This window comes from Rhinolophus sinicus, chromosome 4 (assembly GCF_057876585.1).
Source record: "Rhinolophus sinicus isolate RSI-liver-muscle chromosome 4, RSI-T2T, whole genome shotgun sequence".
NCBI classification, from domain to species: domain Eukaryota; kingdom Metazoa; phylum Chordata; class Mammalia; order Chiroptera; family Rhinolophidae; genus Rhinolophus; species Rhinolophus sinicus.
This window is the reverse complement of record NC_142504.1, coordinates 96,847,395-96,871,466: the sequence shown is the minus strand read 5'-3', so window position 1 is coordinate 96,871,466 and position 24,072 is coordinate 96,847,395. Positions and strand designations below refer to the sequence as shown.

General features: G+C 36.6%; 1 protein-coding gene across 8 annotated transcripts in view; it reads left to right on the top strand.

Moving 5' to 3' along the window:
• Positions 1 to 24,072, top strand: part of PIAS2 (protein inhibitor of activated STAT 2) — a 77,264-nt gene that overhangs the window by 23,633 nt on the left and 29,559 nt on the right. For 7 of the 8 annotated variants that reach the window (XM_019739671.3, XM_074340022.2, XM_019739673.3 and 4 more), the window contains 5 exons: positions 5,622 to 6,096; positions 10,989 to 11,073; positions 19,071 to 19,121; positions 19,251 to 19,341; positions 22,457 to 22,591. In XM_019739671.3, coding sequence (XP_019595230.1) covers positions 5,622 to 6,096; positions 10,989 to 11,073; positions 19,071 to 19,121; positions 19,251 to 19,341; positions 22,457 to 22,591 — 837 coding nt within the window. The remainder of the gene's footprint in view (positions 1 to 5,621; positions 6,097 to 10,988; positions 11,074 to 19,070; positions 19,122 to 19,250; positions 19,342 to 22,456; positions 22,592 to 24,072) is intronic. The other variant, XM_074340023.2, reaches the window with a different exon arrangement.

Genomic DNA, 24,072 nt, shown 5'->3' with positions numbered 1-24,072 from the left:
TTCATGTATCTGTTGATCATTTGTATGTCATGTTTGGAAACTGTCTATTCGTATCTTCTGCCCATTTTTAAAAATTGGATTGTTTGGTATTTTGCTATTGGGTTTTATGAGTTCTTTATCTATTTTGGATATTAATCCCTAATTAGATACTATATGATCTGCAAATATTTTCTCCCATTCAGTAGGTTGCCTTTACATTTTGTTGATGGTTTCCTTTGCTATGCAGAAGCTTTTTAGTTTAATGTAGTCCCACTTGGTTTTTTTGCTTTTGCTTTTGGTGTCAGGTTGAAAAAAATCACCGCCAAGACCTATGTTATGGAGCTCATTACTGCCTGTGTTTTCTTCTAGGGGTTTTATAGTTTCAGGTCTTACATTCAAGTCTTTAATCCATTTTTAGTTAACTTCTGTGTAAGGTGTCAGATAATGGTCCAATTTATTATTTTGCATGTGGCTGTCTAGTTTTCTCAGCACCATTTATTGAAGATACTGTCCTTTCCCTATTGTATACTCTTGGCTCCTTTGTTGTAAATTAATTGACCATATATGTGTGATTTTATTTCTGGGCTCTCTGTTCTGTTCCATTGATCTGTGTGTCTGTTTTTATGCCAACACCTTACTGTTTTGATTACCACAGCTTTGCAATATAATTTGAAATCAGGGAGTGTGATACTTCCAGCTTTGTTCTTCGTTCTTAATATTGCTTTGGCTACTTGGGTCACCCCAAATGATTTTAAAGGAAGTCTCATATATTGTATAATTTTATCCATAAATATTTCAGTATGTGACTATAAGGATAGAGATCATCTGAACCAAGTAATTAACTAAGTTTATGGTAAACCATTTTTATTTTCCTTGATTAAATTATATTAGGGTACATTGAGAGCTTTCGTGTCTATATTCACAGGAAGCATTGATGTGTTAACAAAAAGACTCCTTATAGTCTGTATTGGAAAATGAGAAAGAAGAGGTAGCATACTAGGCCCCCTGTTTCATCAGGCTTTTGCCTAAAGTTTTGGTTGGATGAGTGGACTCGCTGCTGAAGTTTGAAAAACAATAATTTGCATGTTTTTAAAATTTGTTCAACAGATTTTTCCATGTTTATCTTCTAACATGTATTTGACTTTCTTTTATTCTCTCAAACAGTTTTAAGGAACAGAATTTCATCTTTTTCTTGAAGGTTTAGTAGAATTTATTCATTAAGATATCTTGTCTGGGTAGATGCTTTTGGAAGTGGAGAGAGGCAAAGATAGTATACCTCTTGGGCTGGCTCGGTGGCTCAGGTGGTTGGGGCTCCATGCTCCTAACGCTGAAGGCTGCCGGTTCGATTCCCACATGGGCCAGTGGGTGCTCAACCACAAGGTTGCCGGTTCGACTCCTGCAAGGGATGGTGGGCTGCACCCTCTGCAACTAACAGTGGCAACTGGACCTGGAGCTGAGCTGCGCCCTCCACCACTAAGATTGAAAGGACAACAACTTGACTTGGAAAAAGTCCTGGAAATACACACTGTTCCCCAATAAAGTCCTGTTTCCCTTCCCCAATAATAAAATCTTTAAAAAATATATGTATACCTCTTGAATCAACTTGAGTGATTTACATTTTTTTTTTGGAAATAACTTTTGTCTATGTCTTTAAGTTATTAGAATGTAGTTGCATATGCTATACGCTTTGTTTAAAGAAATTTCCTTAGTGTTTGTGGTCTTTATATTCCTTTTCTCATTCTCAAGACTGTTTCATTCTTTTTGGAACCTGACTTTACAGACTTTTTTGCTTTTTGCTTGCTAATTCATGTTTTCTTTTATTTTTAAATTCTTTACTCTTTTTGAAGATGTGTGTTTATTTTGTTGTTACAGTCAGCCTTCTGTATCCATGGGTTCCACATCTGTGGATTTTGGTCCTGGAACCACTCCCCCAGGTACCAAGGGACCACCTTACTTTTTTGTTTCTAAACTTACTACTTATTTTCAATCTTGTATTGTATAATAATAGAAGCATTTAGGGGGATGTTCTCCTAAGCTTTGGCTTACTTTATAGATTTTGAAATGTAGTATTCTCTTTATTGTTTGTTTTAATAGTTGACTTTCAATTTTGATTTCTTTAGCTGAGGAGTTACTTTAATAGTGTGTAAGGAAGAGATCCACATAAGGTCTCTCAAGTAAAAGGATTTAATTATAGGGAATGTGATTTCACAGGAATGCAGGGCCAGTAATGGGGGCCTCCTATGGCCTCTGAAATGGGTAGTAGTTAGGAATACCTGATGGTTTTTCTTTATCCATTCCTACTTATAAATGAAGATGTAGATTGTTTCAATGTTGTAGGTGGGATAGGCGATACTACTGTGATTTATCAGTTTCCCTCAGCAGCTCCTCTCCCTACTCCATGTTATACATGATCGCAGATAGAGGATCTACAGAGTTTGTATTGATCTTTACCATGAGTTCCAACCTGTTAGGGCTTCCCCAAATTCTGGGCTATGTTTGGCAGTTTCCATCTCATATTTAAGATTTGAAGAGCAGTTTCAGGGAAATATTTTTACTCACTTGTAATCACATGTAACTATCATATTTACTTGTTTGATGAGTTATTTTCTAAAGGTAGCACCTTCAGTTTGCCTTCACACTTACGTGTAATATTCAATTATGTAATGTCCCAGCTTTAAAAGGTTTTATAATTTTGTGTTACTTAAATTTGATAAAGAAACAAGGTTGATTTGAAGTCCTAGTCTTAATTTATATTAGCTTTTCTTGGGAAATCCAGATTTTGTATCTTTTTAAGAAATCTGTTATGCCAGCATATTCCTCTGTAGTTCAGAGAATTTCCTTAAAGTTAATCAGCAAGCATTTTTTGAGGAATTCCTCTGTGTAGAGCTTATAGCATTTGTAACTGAAGTATTAGACGGGAGATTTTGGGAGGCAGCAGGATGGACTGGATAAAATCCACTTAAAGATTATACTAAAGATGTAGGCAGCAGAAGTCAGTGGAAGAATGATAGCTGAAATCCATTCTTCATAGCAGGTATGGCAGACTCACCTTACCTGGTGACGGCTGAAATTGGGTTGAAGATGGAGTCAAAAAATAAATAAAAAAGCATCACTTTAAGAAGAATGGGATCCAGCAAGGTTTGCCAAGAAAAACGTTCATAGAATTTGACTTAGTAAGCTCCGTAGGGAATATCTTAATAGTAAATGCTAAATAAAGGGCAGTTTTTGTTGTTTGTTTTTAAATAGAATTGATGACCAGAGGGATGAAGTGACTTTCCCAAGGTCCTGAGTCTTGATGCTGGTACTTGACCTACAGACAACTACTTACTACTGTTGTGAAGTTTTCCACAGGAGACCATGGAGTCTCAAAGCCATCGTCCTTGGGAGGGCCTGACATTACTTTACCTTTGGAGCAGTTTGCAGTGCAAAGACTGTCCTGTCTGCTGTTGTTTTCTTTGCCCTTCCCCAAACCGGAGGGCTTCTTTTTTGCGACAGAATCCTGTTATTTCACATTTGTGGGTCTAAGCCCTTATCTCTTTCTTTCCTTTTGTTTGTGTGTTTACAATAGCTAATAGAGCCATTTTTATTAGCATTCTTTGTCAGGTAAAGTTACCATTGGAAATAAGTGAAATGAGACCTCCTTTTTGAGAGCCAAGCTTAGGGTGACTTGGTGTTCTCTTCCTGTATTTCTGTAAAACAGGTTTTCTTAACAATATCTAAAAATAACTGGAAGGAGGGAAGCAAAGTAATGTATTCCATTTCTTTAGAAAGAATCACAGGTGTCGTTTCTTTATGATTGTCTTTGTTGGGGCTAAGTGTCCTCCATGATCGAATGTTGCTTATACGACTGTGACATAAGCACACGTCAGTTGAAATATTTAGTGTGATTGGGGACTTCAGGGAAGAAGTCCCATTTCTTGCTTGGGAAGACACTTAGCCTGGGAAGCTATCAGTCCTTTTGGTGCATGAAACCTTGAGTAAACTGGAGCAGGTGTATAATGAGATGGCCAAGAATTTTCTGATTTTCCATCTTTGTTTTGTTTTTCTATTTTTTTTGTCCATAGCATAGGGGTAAGATAAATTCAATATTCATCTTAACCCATGGAGGAAATGAAGCGAGTTAAAGTATGACAATGGCATTATGATACATGTTGCTGTGAGAGTGTCATTTAGAGCTATACTGGCTCGTGTGGTAGCTGTTTCCCTGAAAATAAGACCTAGCTGGACTATCAGCTCCACGCGTCTTTTGAAACAAAAATGAACGAAGCCCGGGTATTATATAAGACCCGGTCTTATTTTACTATAAGACCGGGTCTAATATGTACTATAATATAATATAATTAATGTAATATAATATATAATATAATACCGTGTCTTATATTAATTTTTGCTCCAAAAGATGCATTAGAGCTGATAGTCCGGCTAGGTCTTATTTTCGGGGAAACACAGTATTTAAATTTGTTTGCAGTTCTGAAAACTGAAAAGTGTTATTCCTGACAACTATTAGAAGCCAAGGAGAGTTTTAAACAATTGCTTCTGGGCTATCGATGAGACAAGTGCAGAACAGAGGAATTACGTATTATGAATCAGTGCCTGCTGTAGGTATTGCCTACGCACAGCTACCAGGTTGAGAAGGAATCCCAGGTAGCTGTGGAGGGTGCACTACTGAGGACGGGCGGGGGAGGGGAGGTAGTTTCCTTGGGTCGATTTCTGAAAGGGTAGGTTTCTGAAAGGGTGTTTGTTCAGCTGTAGGTCATACTCTTCTTTTTGGCTAGGTGGTATGTGTGTGACAAGTAAATCTGACTACCTTCATTGTCTGAAAATCCCTAAGTAGGTGGATTTCTGAGGCAGCAAATCGCTGAAGGTATATACTAGGTTTTGTTGAAAAAACAGACGGTGAGATCTGAAGCGGGAATTGCTTATTCCCTTCATTTTACACCCAAGAACAAGTCAGTGGAGAATGGCTTGGACTCTTGTCCTTTGAGATTTGTGACCACTCATTTCCTTGCTCTTCAAAAGTCTTTTTCTCATTGGATGCTCAGTTGGGACCTTCAGTCGTTTTAGAAGTTTGATATCTGCTAAATAAGATACATGAATTTTTAGCTTTACTTTTTAAAAATAATTTCCTTGTATTTTCTGTTCCTTAATATTTGAGTTGGGTGAAAACTTCATTGGATCTCATTTCTGTCTTGATTTTATAGATTTATTACTTAGCATCAAAAGTTATGCATGCAATATTGTAAAATGTAATTCTTTGGTTAATTAATAATACCATGACAAACATGTATTGGTAAGGCTTAGTTTCGAAAAGGTACATTTTCATTAGTTATAAACTTCGTAATGAGAAAGCAGATACGGGTTTTCATATGTGTATAATCAGATAATGGTTTAAGAGACACCAATAGACTACCAAAATTCAAAGTACAACAAAACATAACACCATAACTTCAGTGTGATTTGGCAGGGTGCGGGATGACAGCATGAACAGGAATGAATCTAACTGGTAGGTGGAAATGCTGGTTACTAGAATGTGCCAGTTGAAAGAATGCTGGAAAAATCAGAATTTATAGTTTAAATAAGGTATTTATATACTTGAAGGTGACTATTTGCTTATGTCTTTTTTTTTTTCTCTTTCCTTTTAGAATATGGTTTCTAGTTTTAGGGTTTCTGAACTACAAGTATTGCTAGGCTTTGCTGGGCGGAATAAAAGTGGACGCAAGCATGACCTCCTGATGAGGGCGTTGCATTTATTGAAGAGCGGCTGTAGCCCTGCAGTTCAGATTAAAATCCGAGAATTGTATAGACGCCGATACCCACGAACTCTTGAAGGACTTTCTGATTTATCCACAATCAAATCATCCGTTTTCAGTTTGGATGGTAGCTCGTCACCTGTAGAACCTGACTTGGCGGTGGCTGGAATCCACGCCTTGCCTTCCACGTCAGTTACACCCCATTCACCGTCCTCTCCTGTTGGTTCCGTGTTGCTTCAAGATACTAAGCCCACGTTTGAGATGCAGCAGCCATCTCCCCCAATTCCTCCTGTCCATCCTGACGTGCAGTTAAAAAACTTACCCTTTTATGATGTTCTTGATGTTCTCATCAAGCCCACGAGTTTAGGTAAGTGTTAGAGCAATGCATTTATTCTGGGAAAGCGAGTAAATAAAGCAGGAGTCCTTCAACTATTGAGTAATGATTTGCTATTAATATTATAAAATTGAGGCATTAATGCCAAATGTTGAAATGTCCAGATAAAAAAATATTGGCAACCACGACCTAAATCTAATACAAAACTGTTGATTCATCATCCATGCACGTTCTTATGGCTTAGAACTCAAATTGCTTCTGTGTGTGTGGGAACAGACACAGATCTTATTGCCTCTGATTCTGTGTTTTGATACTTTGGATATTTTTACAGAGAGATTACTGTTTAACATACCTTTTAAACTGCTTTTCTAAGAAATAAACGTTTTATAACTTAATTTTTTTTCTAAAGTGGCACAGGGAGCTTGACACACATGTTTTTAAGATTTTTTTTAGATTAATGTCCATCAACTGCTCAGAAAATTTAATAAATTTTATTATATTACTAAAAGTTGATATGTGTGACTTTTAACAAATTTTTACCTAGGTTGATGACTTCTGTGTTATAGTAGCATAATTTCTTACTGCCTAATGAAATTGTTTACAGAGATATTTGGCTTTATTGATGAAATAAATTGTTTGGGAAGTGATATTTCATAGTTAACCTGAGTAATTATTTTCTTTTCCATCCTGGGAAAACCCTTTTTTTAAAAGACATTTGAAAACTCTTAAATATATCAATGTGCTTTGGTCTTTTGTATAGGATTATACTGCAGATTATCTTGGTTGCGCCAGAAGGAAATTTTGAGGGCAGAATTGGTTAACTGGGTCAGTATGACCTAATCGGTTGGCAGGCCAAGGTTGCTATGCTTTTCCCAGGTCCTTGTTTTAATTGTTTTTATTAGTAATACTGAGCCAGGCAGGTAAAATAATGCATTTCATCCCTTCATTTTGAAATACCGTGTCCCCGAAAATAAGACCTAGCTGGACCATCAGCTCTAATGCATCTTTTGGAGCAAAAATTATTATAAGACCTGGTCTTATTTTATTGTAAGACCGGATATAATATAATACCCGGTCTTACAGTATAAGACCTAATTTTTGCTTCAAATGTGTCAAAAGACACATTAGAGCTGATGGTCCGGCTAGGTCTTATTGTTGGGGAAACATGGTGAGAATTCTGTTTGTTTGCATTTGCATATTTGTACAATGTCCTATGAATAGAATTATTGCATCAAAGATTAAAAACATTTAGATTCTTGATAACTAACATGGCTAAATTAGTTTCCAGAAGAGCTATGCCAGTTTAAATTACACAAAGTGAGAGAGAGACTGTCTCTCATTGCACTTTACTTTCTGCCTTGATTAGGTGTCATTAAAAACAAATCTTTGTGATTTTATGGATGAAAACTTGTTTAGTTATTTTATTTTTAAATTAATAATAGGAGCAAACATTTTAAATGTTGGTTACCCAGTTGCCTTTCTTTTATGATTTTACTTTCATCTCTAACTTTTGTTTTTACAGGTTCATTTATCTGGTTAAATGTTTCCATAATTAATTTGTTTATTTCTCCCATTGTCATGGTTTTTGGTTTATACCAGTGCTACCAGTACACAGTATCATGGCGCATACATACGGTTCTTTTTCAGCAGTTACTGCAAGTTTATTTCTTTGTATGTATTTTGAGAAAGATTTAGACTAGTGATATGCTTAGGTGACTGCCCCCTGGGACTCTTCTGGAATATGGCCCAGGTGAGGGCTGAGAGATAAGAGTGCCTGTGGGGCTGTGGTGACAGTGGAAGGTGTTGCCGAGACAGGGTTGAGGGCCTAAAAAGAAGCCTGGAGACTTGAGACAAGATAGAGCATTGTGTCTGCTCTGCTCCTGGCATCCGGGGTGTGCCAACGGCTGAACCCTGGGGGGGCTTCCTGCTGTTCTTTCCTTACTTTCCTGCTTGGTTCCCAAATAGAAATAGACATTTTCTTGCTTTTCTGTAATCTTCATAGAGTTTGTCTTCAGTAATTTCAGTAAGGTTAAAGAAAAATAGTAGGCTTTTAGTAAGTTTACTGAAATAAAACTTTTGTATCTCATTTGGCTTAGATAATGCCAGAGGTACTTTGTGTAGAAGAGTGGCTGAGAAAAACCTGCCTTTTGCTTGTAGTTAGAATGTCAGAAATATATATATGTAACCTCAGGGCTTATAAAATAACTTTATCTCTGAGCTAAAAACTGGGTATTTATATGTTTTTCAGGAGTCCTGCCTATGACTGTTTTAATTAATAATTTAACACGGTATGTAGAACTGGTTTTCTGATCCTATGTTGGAGAACCTAATGGGGAGAAAAACCACAAAACCTGCATGCTTCTACTTTACACCCTGCCATTCTTTCTCCTGATCCGCATTAAAATGAAAGTCTAGCTAATAGACTTACCTTACGGCAAGTTTAGTGTGTTTTTGGCTACTGTTCTGTCATAAAATTGCCCTACCTAAAAACTGTCAGTAAGTGTTAATACAAATTAGATTTTATTACCATATGCACTTTTTTTTTCTTGCTGTAAGTTCCTAGAACCTAACTACGGTTCATAGTGATGAGACAGATCCATTTTTCCATAGAAATGGCGTGATTATTTGGGATTATATTTTGGACTGAAAATCTGGCAGGAAATAATTGATAAAGCCAAAACTATTTCAGAAAAATAAAAGACATAGCAAAGATGTGTCTGTTAGGATATAAACTATTAACATTAAGCTGCAAGTTCTATAAATTGTACATAAATGTTGGCATATGTTGACTAGGGAAGCATTCCGGTTTCAAGGTAAGGTTGATGGTATATGCGTACTTTTCTGGGTAGGTTGACTCCAGTCCTAGAAGGACCTCAAATACTGTCATTTATGCTGGTGAATTCACTGAAGATCTTGTACCAAGCTTTGCAGGTGTAGATACCTGACATTTTAGGTGCACTAAGAGTGGATCTGTCTCTGGAGATTTATGTTAATGACGCTTGTTAGAATGAAGTCAGAATCTCAGCTGTTGGGTAATTTCATTTATTCTTTTTGCTCTTGTCATGTCTTTTACTTCTACCTATGTTATAAATCCTGCCTTTCAATGCTACTGCTTTGTGTTTTTAAAGAAATCATAAGAAAAAACTGCATATTATTTTACCTTTACCACTTATTTACTATTTGTGGTTTTCATTCCTGAAAATTTGGTTTTGAATTTGGTATTATCTTTTTTTTAATCCTGGTAATTTCTTTTTACATTTCTTATACTATATGTCAGCCTTCAACAAATTCTCCTGGCTTTTGGTTATTTAAAATTCGTTATTTCACCCTATTTTTTAAGGGTATTGAATTTTCAGTTGATAGTTGTTTTCCTTTCACCACTTTAAAGATAACTTCTGGCCTATATTGTTTCTGAAGAGAAGTCAGCCTTTATTCTTATTGTTCCCTTGTACTTACTGTTTGTTTTTTCTCTGACTGCTCTCAAGATTTTATAGTCGTCGTTGATTTTCAGTAGTTTGATTTTGTAGTTTTCTTTGTATTGATTTTGCTTGGAGTTTGATCTGTAGGGACTTTACCCGCTTCCATCAGAGTTGGGGGATAGTCTCCCATTATTAAGTATATGCCCCATTTTTCTTCTTCTGTGTTCGACCATTTGAGTTTTCTGACTGGAAGGGCTGGGTGCTCATACTATTCGCTAAGATTGGAAAACAAAGTACGTTCACCTCTAGTCTCTAAATGCAGGTTATGGAATTGGACAGGTAAGAGGTCACTGGTGACCTTAGCTATGGCTAGAGAGTGGGATCTGCACCAGAAAGAGCGAGTGGGAGGGAAGAAATGGAGAGACTTAGTGCTGTAGTTCTGTGTCTGTGTTTATGCCCCATAGTGTGGTTGTGACTGACAGTTTTGATTCATTTTCAGGCCTTCATCATAAACAGCATCCCTCTCCCTCCTCCTTTTTTAAATGTACTGTGAAAATATGAGCCACTCTCTGATATGATTTCTAGGAGCGTAATTGTTACAATACACTGCCTGTGCTTAAAGGAAAAATAGTTTTACCCAAGGAGTTAATATTCTCCTTGACTTGGTGTGACTTGTGGCTTGAAGGCCTCTGACATTTGATATTTAACTGGCATCTTGTTGATTTATCTTCATGCATCTGGAAAAAAGTGGCTAGAAACGTACAAGAGCCTTTTTTCCTTTTCTTGCATGTTTCAGTACGTGTTACAAAGCAGAAGACTTGAGGGCTCCGTATTAGCTTTTGTTTTGTGCTAATGGGCACTAGAACATTAGTGAATAATACATCAGTATAATGCATCTTGAAGTTCTTTGTGAAGTAAATATATTACAATTTTTAATAATCTAGTTACGGATGACTTCATTAGGTCATCTTTTTAAATTAGATAATCTTGTGTGCAAATAATTATGTATTTTAATATTCTATCAACTTGGAAGTTTTAAAGTTTTAAATTTTATATGAGTGACATGTGTAATTGAATATAAAAGTATTGAAAGCAAAACACAACAAAGAAAGAAAACACAACAAAGAAAGAAACCCAAAAGACACCTGCATCTTGGATAGTGTTCTCCTGGGGGAGAGGGGATTGGCTTGATCAGATTTTCATTAAATGATACTATATAGTCAAGGGTGAAATATAATTTTGAAGGGTTGTGTCATATTTTGACTATGTTATAATTTGTGTATTAGAATAAAGAATGATTAAATGCTTAAAATTGAACCTGCTTTAGAGTGACTTGACTTTCATGATTCCAAGATGAGTGCAGTATAATACTTATTTGTTTTGGAGTATTTTAAATCTATAAAATTTTTAGAATTTGGCCGACTCTATTAAAAATATTTGGTTATTGCAGGTGCTAATATCCTTGAATTTGCTATTTGAATATTATCTTTTTTTTCCCCTCCCCAGTTCAAAGCAGTATTCAACGATTTCAAGAGAAGTTTTTTATTTTTGCTCTGACACCTCAGCAAGTTAGAGAGATATGCATATCCAGGTAAGAAGAATGTTTGGAATATATTTCTCCATGAATGTTGGTGTATTAGTCTGCGAGGGCTGTCGTAACAAAGTACCACACACTGGGTGGCTTACACAAGAGAAATTGATTTTCTCACATTTCAGTAGGCTTGAAGTCCAAGATTAAGGTGTTGCCAGATGTGGTTTCTTCTGAGCCCTCTGTCCTTGGCTGCGGATGGCGGCCTTCTTGCTGTGTGTGCTCACGTGGCCCTCCCCTGTGGGCCTGTGGTCCCTGTGTCTCTTCCTTTTCTTACGTGGATGCCAGTCATATTGGATTAGGGCCCCAACTGGATGACCTTATGTAACCTTAATTACCTTTTTAAAGTTCCCGTCTCCACATAGGTCACCTTGGGGGGGTTAGGGCTTCAATATGAATTTTGGGGCATGCAATTCAGTCCATAACAGTTGGATTATTTCTCCTTAAGTGTAGTATATAAAACTAAGGTTAGTCAAATATTTAATAAATACTCTAAATGAGAAAAAAAATGTAACCTTTGAGTAAAACACCAGAGTATCTTTGAATTACTTTTTGTCACGTTTGGCAATAATTTTTTTTGATGAAAATTTTGTTTGAAATATAACAACATAAAAAAGAATTTGTGATAACAGCCCACAGGTAGGATGATCATATATACTTTATCATGCAAACTGAGGTATTTTTAGAGTGAAAGTTAGACATTATTAATAGTTTTTCTGGGACAAGAACTTAAACTGGGACTGTTCTGAGCTGTATGATCACCTGGACAAAAAATTGGCAGAAATCTGAATACAGTTATGAAAAGTACTCGTAGCTTTGCCATTTAGGAAAATAGAAGAAACGTAGACACATTTGTAATAAGCAAATGAACTAGCAGATACCAGAGGAAAGAAGAGCACATCTGCTCCAATTAAAAATGTAGTCATCTGGCCCTAGTGGCTCAGGTGGTTGGATCCTTGCTCCTAACTCCGAAGGCTGCCGGTTGCCCTTTGAACTCCTCGACTCCCGCAAGGGATGGTGGGCAGCGCCCCCTGCAGCTGACATTGAACAAGGCATCTTGAGCTGAGCTGCCGCTGAGCTCCCGGATGGCTCAGTTGGTTGGAGCGCGTCCTCTCAACCACGAGGTTGCCTCTCAACCACAAGGTTGCCGGTTCTACTCCCAGAAGGGATGGTGGGCTGCGCCCCCTGCAACTAACAAGGGCAACTGGACCTGGAGCTGAGCTGCGCCCTCCACAACTAAGATTGAAAGGATAGCAACTTGACTTGGAAAAAAAGTCCTGGAAGTATACACTGTTCCCCAATAAAGTCCTGTTCCCCTTCCCCAATAAAATCTTTAAAAAAAAAATGTAGTCATCTTTGATGTTAATAATATTTATATGACTCTTTGAAATTGTATTCTTAAAGATTTATCCTAAGGAAATTGAGGCTCCTGGAGGTTAAATAATTTTCTGGAGTTTAGAATTAAAAGTGGAACACAGAGTTGAGCAAATTAGAAGTCTTTTACTTCCTTTCAACTATTCATTAAAATACTCATCTTTTCTGATATGTTGAGAGTTTTTCAGAAGTAAGAATTCTGCAGTTAAGTTTTAGAAATTCTGTTTTCAACATAATTACGTAAGTTCTTTACTGCCGGCCTTTTCAGAGGCTTTAGTATGTTCATGTTCATTTTCAGTCTCCCAAGATGGTGGAACCAAATTTATAGGCCTCGTATCTCTTTTAAACACCCTAACATCTTGAAGATGCACTGTTATGTGGAAGATCCTGGGGCACAGCTTTAGATTCTTTCACTAATCATATCACTTGCGGATAGATAGATAGAGTGCACATTTTCAACAAAATCTCAAATTGATTTTATAATCTGACCTTGTAAAGGTTAAGCTCCCAAAAAGTAGTGCATAGACAGACTGGCTTTCTCACAAAGGGGAAAAAGACAAAGCGTTGAAAAATAAGGTTTAAAAAACCAGACAGTACAAGGATTAGTCCAAAAGATACAGTATCCAAATAATAGGGGTTTCAGAAAATACAGAGAGAATTTAGAGGAGACATTTATCAAAGAAGTAAAATGAATATAGCTTGATGGAGTTCATGTTCATCGGGGCAAGGCATTGCAGTGAGTTTTTGTGAATTGGAAGGACTTTCAATCTTGGGGATGGTAATAAACCAACAAACAAATAAATAGAATAAATATTATATCTTATCTAAAACCTTATTAATTTTAAGGGTTTTTTATTCAGTGATGATTCCTTGCTCGAGATCAACACTTACTAGGTATTTTATTAGGTACAAAGCACAATATTATATGACATGACCCCTTTCTACAAGTTGCTTGTAGTCTTGTAGTGAACCAGCTCATATACGTGAAATGATCGCGTTAGCATTGCTAGGTATTGTATGAAAAGAGCCAGTTCAGTGATTGACAAGAGCTTATTCATAGGAGGAGGAGATTACTCTTAACCTTGGAGGTCTGGGACAGCTTCACTAGAGTGTTGGGTGGGCCTTTGAAGGAAGGAGATTATTTAGAGTAAGTAAATTTAAAGATACAGATTTCAAGATACAATTTTACATCTTTTTGAAGTTTGAACTATGTGAATGTATTAACTAATCAAAAAATGAGTGACTAAAATTTGAATAATTTTCAATTTAGAATTTTAATCATATTCTGGAGCTGGATGGTGATGATGGTTACCCAACAGTATGAATGCACTTAATGCCACAGAACTATACACTTAAAAATGGTTAATGTGATAAATTTTCTTACGTATTTTTAACCACCAACTTTTTTTTTTAATTAACATTTGAAGTAAAGTTATTTGCAACCCTCCCTCTGAAGAAAACAAAATAAAACACACATACACATGTACATATAAACCTCAGCCTTTTCAGAGTTTTGTAATCAAATAGTAAAACCTCTTCTTTGTGAGTGGAAGTAAGTTTGATACCCATTACCTAACTTCAATTAATCAACATTTTGGCAGTCTGTATGTGCCCTCCCTCCCCTTTTTTCCCTGAAATATTTTAAAGCAAATCACAAGTATCATACGATTTCACCAAAAAATACCTCAAGATGCGTAATCACACTAAAAAATTAGTAATTCCTTAATATAAAACAATGTCTAGCCCATATTCAAATTTTCTCAGTTGTTTCTGTATTTAAACATGGCCATGTATTACTTTTGACTCCCAGGGTTTTTAAAAAACTTTTTACTTTGAAGTAATTATAGATTTACAGAAAATTTGTAGAAATAGTAGATATACTCTTTACCCAGCTTCCCTTCATATTAACATCTTGCATAACCATAGTACAATTATCAAAACCAAGAAATTAACCTTGGTACAATACTATTAACTACAGACTTTATTTGGATTTTACGAGTTTTTCTGCTGTTGATTTGCTCTACCTGGATCCAATCCAAGATCTCAAATCACAATTACGTCATTTTGGTCTCTTTCAGTCTGGAATAGTTTCTTAGTTTTTTTCCTTGTCTTTTATAACTGTTGATACTTCTTTGAAGAGTACTGGTCAGGTGTTTGTAGAATGTCCTGTAATTTGGGATCTATGTTTTGCCATTATTAGATTGAGATTATGCATTTTTGGCAAGAATACCTCAAGCTGTATACCCTTCTCAGTGTGTCCTATCAGGGGCTACGTAATATTGACACATCTTAGTTTTGTTGATGTTAACCTCGATCACGTGGGTAGGGTGTTGTCTACCAGATTTTTTTCACGGTAAAGTTGCTGGTTTTTCCTTTGTTATTAATACATATCTTGGGGGAGATAGCTGGAAACTAGGCACTTTTCTGTTTTTCTTCAGAGTTCCCACCAACTTAGCATTCCCTCGTGGATCTTGCCTTTAGCAATTATTTCATCAGAAACACTCTTTTCTAGTGGTATGATTTTCTATTGTCCTTATTTTTCACACTGGAGTTACTCTTTTGTAAGGAAGAGCTGTCCCTTTCCACCCACTTTTTAATTCAAGGATTTACTTGTATCCATGTGGGCTCTTGGGGACTCTGAGGGTTATAATTTAGTGCTGTAGTAATTTATGTTGTTGCTCAAACTGTTCTACCTTTGGCCACTGGGCATTCTTTCAGGTTGGCTCCTGTGCCCTTTTTGCTATGTCTCCATCCATTTCTGAGCACTACTTTATTTTTTGGCCCAACAAAGATGCTCCAGGCTCATGTTGTAATTTCTCTGCCCCAGTTCTGGAATCAATCACTTCTCCAAGGAGCCCTGGTTCCTCTCTTGTTAGCCTACTTCTACCACTGTCTTTAAAAACAAAAACACAGTCATTTGATTTCTGTAGCATATTACACATTCTCGATTTAGATGATTGCGCTTATTGTGTCATTTAACTTCTGTCCCTGTGGTTCTCAAACTTTGCTGCATGTTAGAATCAACTGGGGAGCTTTTAAGATTCCAAATACCCAGGCTTCATTCATACCAATTAAATTAGGTTCTGAGAATGGAGCCCAAATAATAGTAGTTTTTAAAGCCCCCGGGTGTTTCCACTACGCAGCAAATTTGAGAACCACTGCTGTGCATCCAGCGCCTCTTTGCCGGTTAATGGTATTAAGGTCTAAACCAGAGGCTTTAATACATTCACGTTTGTGTTTGCTCTTTTTACCACATCTTGTGAAGATTGATGAGTGAGTTCAGCTCTCGTCGGGGTTTTAGCGCCCCCCCTCCCACTTGGTACTGCTGCCGCTAATCGGGCTCTCAGTCTCGCACTGTCTTCTCTGTCACGTTCCCAGAAATCCATCTGTGATAAGCTTCTCACTACCCTCCGCTGGTACCCATGAATGTACTTTGTTAGTTTTATATTAGTGGCTGCAAAATCACCTCAACACTTCTCTCTGGAGACCTTGCTCACTGCTTCTACTTTGATGACTCACAGGTACCATCAAACAGCACATCCAGAATTGAACTTGCTTTCTTCCCAAACCTGCTGGTTTGTCTTTTGTTTTTTTCATTTATTCGTATAGTCTCACAGCATATATTTATTTACTGTTTACTTTGGTCCAGACAGTGTTCCAGGCACCAGGGGTTCAAAGTTGAAAAATGAACTTGGCCTTTAGGGAGATTTTTGTGTGGCTTATTTCCTCCTCCTGCGTGTTTCATCAGTGGCATAGGCTCTGCCTGGACAGAGGCGTCTTTGTATTACCCCACACTTCATCGACCACATCCCTTCAATCTGCTACACTCCGTTGATTCTTTTACTTAAAACAAGGAAACTCAAGGTTTAAAACTTGACACAACTCTACCTTTGAGGAAGCCAGCATTGTCTTTAGAGTAAGACCAACTAGAATGTGAATTCCAGGTCGATCACAGAGCTCTGTGTGCCCCTGGGTAAGCTACTTAAAGCCCACTGAATCTATTTACCCAGTGTGTAAAATGGGCAGAATAATCATGACCACTCAAGTTATTGAATGCCTTGCTCGATTTACCTCTTACCTGTGAGTGGTGTCACCATCTGTCCACTTGCACCATTCCAAACCCTGGTGCTCCTAGATGCTTCCCTTCCCTTCTACCTTCCGGCCTCGAGTCAGCCACCGAGTCCTATCAGTTTTTATACCTCAGTGTCATTCAGTGGTACTCATGTTTAAGTAACTTTGAGCCTTCATCTTTTGCTTGTACAGTTGTGTTCTCCTGACTGGTGGCTGACCCTGTGGTGTTTCTAAAGCTAATTCAGTTTTTTCTCTCCTGTGCTTAGAAACCCTGTAGTGATACCTCATGAAGTCCACACACTCTTGCCTGGCCGTTCTCTTCAACATTTTGCTCTTACTCATCTGTTTTTATCACCTCATGTCCTGTGACTCTTCACCGGCAGCCTGTACTCCAGCTGGGCTCTCACAGCTGTTTGCATATCCTCTTCCTCGCTACTCTGTTTTAAGGGCCAGTTCAGGTCTTAACCTTTTCTGTGATACCTTTCCCGATTTCCCCAAGCACATCCTTTGTCTCTCATTGTACTGTGTACATATATTCTATTAAAGCGTTGTTTCATTTATTTGACCACTTGCATTTCAAACTTCTTAATGAAAGCGACGTCTCCTACTCATTTTTATATTCTCAAAGCCTGTCACAGTGCCTGGTATATAGTAGATGCCTACTTTACACCTGATGAATGAGAGCAACTTGTGAAAGTTCCCAGGACAGTGAAACGGGCAGAAAATGAGTGTCAGAAGATGCTTAGTCGTTACTCATAATGTTTGTGAAGATATTTAGCACATTGCCTTTCCCAGTTTGGTACTTTCCCCTACTGGAATAAAGTCTAAATCTTTAGCGAGCTATTTCAAACCCTTTATAACATGCTTCCATCTACCTTTCTAGATCCATCTTTAGTCATTTCTCCTTTTCTTAAATTATGTTCCCCAGCCTAGTCAGGATTCTGTTATGTAGCTCTGGTTGATCCTCACCCTTTTGTTGAGAATCACTGCACTCGTGAAGCCACTGGTACTGGTGGAAGTGTGTCTCTTAAGTAGAAATACGCAGAACTACTGTACAAGCCATTTTCTAATTTCATCGGACCAATTGTGATAACTGCCTTGAACTTTGGAGACAGAATTAAATTTCCCGTTTTTTCTATAGCATTTATTTTTCATAATGTACTATAGCACTTACAGCACTTACTACATTTTATTTTAGTTGTATATATCTGTTACCTACTAGCATATACAATTTTTAAGAGCAAATATTGTCTTATTTACCTTTGAAGCGCTAGCCCCCAAATTGTGAAATGTTTCTTGAATGAGTGAAATGATATGGGTTACTCATAAAAGGTCGGGTGCCGTCTAGGAGATTGGGATGTTTTGAATAGACACTCGAGAAGGGTGGAGGATCCCACTTGCGAGGGAAACAGTGAGGACGGAGTTAACAATGTTAGTAGCCAGCTGCTCACACACATTGAGCACTTCTTGTATTCAGGCACTTTCAGTGTGTTCTTAACACATTTAGTCATCACAAGAACTCCATAGGGTAGATGCAGTAAGGTGCCATCTTTAACATGTAGAAACTGTGGCCCAGAAAGGGGAAATCATTTTCCCAAGGTCATACAGCTTGGGACTGTAGACCTCAGGGTGGTCCCTACCGTGCTTGACTGCCTTCCAATGAACACAGAGAATTGGAAACAGTGAGAAGACTGGCCTCAGTAGAGCAAGAGGAGGGCTAAGTGTACCCTCCAGAAAGGAATTATCTCGAATGTTATTCTCTCTGAGAAAGTCCAAGATTTATGATAGTGGCTACGGACAATACTTCTTAAACTGGTCATACATGTCATTTAGGGATCTTGTTACAATGAAGATTCTAATTCTGTAGGTCTGGGCCTGAGATTCTGCATTTTAAACAAGTTCCAAGCAGTAACATGCTGCGTCATTGTGGATTCTATTTTGAGTGGTAAGGATTTGGAAGGTTCACTGCCAGAGATATTTTATATGGGACTCTATTAGGTTCCCATCTGGAAATTCAAAGAGGTTCTGTGTCCTTAGTTGGATACATAATTAAGAAGTTGCCATGGTGTAGAGATATTGGTACCAGTTCTTTATTGTAGTTCTGTATTAGAATCATCTGTGTATCTGTAAAAAACTAATGCTCAGGCTGTACTCCAGATCAATAAGAATATCTGGTGACTGGGCCTTTATATTAAAAAAAAAATTAGCAAGTGATTAGAGTGCTCAGCCAAAGTTAAGAACCACTATAAGCAAACAAATTAGTTTATTAAACTCTTTTAGAACCTAGGGTACTCCTTTTCATGTTAACCAAATTGGTTGCCTATTGAAATAAATATTGCATTGTGAAAGTTCTGTGAAGTGAAAATACCCTAACATTACCATAAAGACGTGATTAAATGTTAAATAAATGAGGGTTATCATCTCTGGCTTATTGGTAGGCTAGTGTTCATCTCTTAAGGAATAAGAATAAAAAATACTAACTTTTTTTTCTGGTGAGAATGCTCCTGTGATTCTTGTTGTGCTTTCATAACCCAATTTCTTTCTTTTTTCAACAGGGATTTTTTGCCAGGTGGTAGGAGAGATTATACAGTCCAAGTTCAGCTGAGGCGAGTTTGAAATTTTAACTTTAATAACATACTTGCTGACTATGTGCATATAGCATGAATTTGAAAATACATAAGTGTGTTTGAATACATTATTTCAGAATAATTTCTTTTTCTTTTTCTTTAATGCAGACTTTGCCTGGCAGAGACAAGTTGCCCTCAAGAAGATAACTATCCCAATAGTCTGTGTATAAAAGTAAATGGAAAGCTGTTTCCTTTGCCTGTAAGTTGCTTTTATTCACCAGGGGGTGGGGTAGAGTGGTAAAGACTGATTATGAGTAAATAAATTATTGAATTGGATGATAGAGGTGTGGGGGTTTATTATACTTTTATCTCTTTTTGTATGTGTTTGAAATTTCAATAATAAAAAAAGATAAAAGACATCTTTGAGGCAGTTGAGAAATTTGAATATAAACTATGTTAGATAATTTTTTAAAATTATGGTTAATTTTGTAAGGTTGTGATACTATTTTTTTTAAGGTCTTATTAAAGAAGTGTGTAAAAGTATCTGGGTCAAATGGCATGTCTGGAATTCTCATTTAAATACTCGGGGGCAAAACCAAACATGTATATAAATATGGTGTGTGTATTTTGGGGTGGGCTGGCAGGGAGGCCAGAGGCAGACAGAGCATAGCTAGCAACATGTTGATAATCATTGAAGCTGGTTGGTGGGTACTTACTGTTCTCCCTACTTTTGTATGTATTTGAAAATTTCTATAATATAAAATTAAAAAAAATACATTTGTGTTGATGGTATTAAAGTAATAGTGGTAATTAGAAAATTCTGGGGGAAATGTTAAAGGTACAACACTGTCAGCCTTTGTCACAATTACAAGTAAGGTAGGACGTTGTCATAGCATGTAACAGAAAATGTTCTTTGGGTAGATCTTCTATTGAAATGTTAGATTGAGACTGAAACAAAATCCATCACTGGCTCTCCAGCAGCCTTTATTTAGAAAGCCTTTAGATTTGCTCCAGAGGTTCCCTGTCAAATGAACTTCATTTTATTTTTGCTTTAGATTTAGAAAATTGTTAGAAATATATGAAGGCTAAACATTTGTATTTTACAATATTCCAGCTATATTCTGTTCTTAATAGACAGGGAATTGTTGGTTGAGTGGAGGTGTTGCTGATGGTGAGAGGGAGAATACAAGTTAACAGATAACTCAGAATTACCAATGAAACCAAACTAGTAAGTGTGGAAAAGTATAGATTTAAAATACTTGAGGTGATTAAGACTGGTACTGCACTTGACTTTGAATTTGCTAACACCTCATTCTTACCGTCTGTTATTCTCCCTCACCCCTAATTGCTGTCTTTCTCTGTCAAAGTAACTTAAAATAGGGTTGCTTGGTGTCTTAAATTCTAATCTCCAAAGTTCACTGTTCAGCCAGTTCATGAGTTATTATTACCATCTTGGCAGACGTTCTGCCATTGTTTTTATTTGGTTGACGTACCAGAAGACAGAATTCTCTTCCAGGCCAAAAACTATGCAAAACAAAGGTTCCATTCAAAATTACCCAGATAGTGGTGTTGATATTCCATATACCTGTTGCTCATTGAACCAGTTCCTAGAATCTTATTTATAAGAGCACTTATAAATTGTTTTATTTCACTTGAGCAAGTTTAGATGGGCATACTCTTCTGCACACAGACACACCTCCCTTTTCCAGAGTATAATGGAAGTTCTTTTTTTTATCTTCTCTTCCCCTGTTCAAACTTTTTAAAAATGATTTTCAAAGTCTTGTTGCAAGTTGTAGATTACAAATTACCATGTGAATTCCCACTTCATAAATAACTTAGTAGCTAGGCCTCCTGTGAGGCGGTGAAGGGTGTTCCCTGAGTTGTGACAGACAGGATGTGTTCCTTAGCTCTGCTATGTAGTACCACCAACATGGTATTTCTTTTTTTTTTTTTAAGGTGCTTATTTTTAACATCCCTAAAATCCAGAGGTGTCTTAAATCACTAATGACCAGGTGGCAGCTGTAATGTATTGTTGTCGCCTGCATGTGTACAACCTAGACGTTATTCCCACGGCAGGACCGATGAGCTGCACGCCCTTGGTTTTTCATTCAACAAATGATTTTAAGAACATTTTGAGGAAGGTACAGGAATCCTGGCTGTATCCAAAAACCTTTGATCAGTATATTCTCATGAGATCCAGAATATATCAGCATTAACGGATGCAGTTAATTTAAGGGTGTCAGTGACTTGAAGGAAATCTGAGAAATGTTAGTGGAGTCGAATATATTAATAGTTTTATGCTGAAATAAAATTAATAGATAGAATACTTTCATCTCCAGAGCTCTTGGTGGCATATAGGAGAATATCATGTGGAAAATATATGCATTGATGACTGAGTAAAAAGCAATTCAAAAGATTCTTATGTATATCCAAAAGGAATATGCTAGCCAATTCATTTCGCGTACGAGTATTATTTCTGTGCTATATACGCAGCAACAAGTAATGATACACTAGATTGTATCATTAGTGTTTTTTCCTTCTTGATGGTAATGGTACATGGTTAAATTACATCAATTGCATCTTATTCAGTAAAATATGGCATCTACTTCAATACGTAGATGTTTTTGCAGCTTAGAAATTTTAATATTCTAAAAATATTTTGGTTTTGAAAATCACAAACTGAAAAGTGGTAGTTGAGATTTGGATGTACTGTGAATCAAAAATGAGTGCATTTGCTATTTAAAAATGGGTACATTAAATACTTAATAACTAGAAAAAGTAGAATAAAGCACAAATAGCAATATTATAGCCATCAAGCTAATATACTGCCAGTTGAAATATTGATTATTTGTTAACTTGACCCGATGTTAAAAGTTATAATCTCTGTTCTACTCGGGAAAAAGCAGTGGAGAGCATTTTTATCACACACAAGATTGTACTAATTCCTTTGAAACTCATTAACTTGTTCTCCTTTTAATCCCCAAACCTTGTTTTCCCTCTTTCCTGCCCCATATGTCAGTGCGCGTTGAGCGGGAGCTCCTGAGGTGAAGGAGTACACAGGGGTGCGACTCCATCGCCTATAGAAAGGAGAGGGAGGCAGCACTGAAGTGGCAAAGTGGCAGCATCTTTCATTTTAAGGGTGGGATGTGGAGTTTGTTGTTTTCTTTCTGAATTTGTGAACTCCTTTATAACTGTTTTAAAAGGTCATTTTCCTTTTCTGGATTGGTAACCTGAAGGTGAGGACTGTGTGATTTCCAGGATAAAATAAAAATAATGAGTGTAACTGAAACTAAGCAGGATCCCGTATCTGTCTTAGAGAAAATGTTTGATTGCCTATAGATAATTTAAATTGGTTTTCTTTCTTATGGTTATAGGGCTACGCACCACCACCTAAAAATGGGATTGAACAGAAGCGCCCTGGACGCCCTTTGAATATTACATCTTTAGTTAGGTTATCTTCAGCTGTGCCAAACCAGATTTCCATTTCTTGGGCATCAGAAATTGGAAAGGTAAAGATTCTCTCCTCTGGGTAACATGAATGTAATTCCTCTAGGAGTTGATTCATTTTGTTTTTTTTCTTAGTCTACTGCTCCAGCTTGTTTTCGTTTTCTGATTGTAATCTCTAAAAAACCAGTAATTTCCAGTTTAGGGGTGGAGGTGGAGATCCTTAAGGTTATAAAATTTAAAGTTTCCTGAGTATCCTCTCTTTATTTTCCTGGAAAGGGAATAAGTATAATTATAATATTTCTTAAGGTAGTGGTTTAATCACAATTGTCTTTAAATAGTATGGTAAGAAACTTGAAACTTTGGGTTATGTTATGTATTTATGAAGAGGAACGAAGAAGCTTTATTAAGCTTTGGGGAAAATAGTTTACTCATGTTGTGATGAGAAATAATCTGTTCCAGCTTTTACATAAATAGCTGATACTTCAGATAATATGTGTGCATCTCATGAAAATATTTACATAGAATTGTGTTATTTTCTCTATACCTTTAGGTTGATGCACCTGGCTTTCTGCTGATTCTTTATCTCAAAATGCATTATTTCAGTTATGAGATACTGATTAATACAACAAAGGATTTCCATTTTAGAACTACTTGTTCATATAACTGAAATAATAGAATGGCAAAAGATATTATTTAATTTCTGAACATAAACTTTAAAGTTGCTGTTTCATAGAAAAAAAGGATAATATTTCTATTTTATGGATGAAGAAGTTGAGTCATATATTTGTAGCAGGAATTTTTTTGGTTTTATTACCAAGGTAATTGCAGAGCTGGACAGAAAGAAGAGTGTTTTTGTATTAATTTTTGGACTGTAAAAATGTTACTGTCTCTTCAATGATTGTTCTCTTTTTTCTGTATTTTTACTGAAACATCAATATTATCATAGGGTGCCGATTTCTAATATTTTTCATTTGCGTGAACAGTGCAGTGGTAGAGTATTGGATAAGTATTCAGAAAATCTTGGCTTAGTCCCAAATTGGCTATTGTTTGGTTTTGGCAAAGTTGTATAATTCCTTGAGTCCTACTTATAAAGAATTAGTAAAATCTTGAGAATGAGTGTTGTATACAAATGTAAGAAACATTATTAAATGAGCAAGTATTAATGCTTTAAAGCTTAGTAAGAGGAATTTGAACAGAAGAGTATATCTTTTTGAAATGTTCAGATTTTTTAATTAGTTTCAGGTGTACAAAGCAACATAATAGTTAGACATTTACACCCCTCACAAAATGATAACCCTCCACCCCCAGGCTACTACCCCTCTGACATCTTATATATAACTGTTACAATACCATTGGAAATGTTCAGATTTTTGAATAAATGATCATAGCCAGTGAAGACCTGGTTGGTTTGTTTTTGTGCCACATAATGGGAATATCCTTTCCTTGTAATTAAAATGATTAATTGACTTAAAATTTGCACATATATTAGGTATTCAAATATTTAAAAGGACTATTGCAGGACATTAAAAATATTTAAAACATT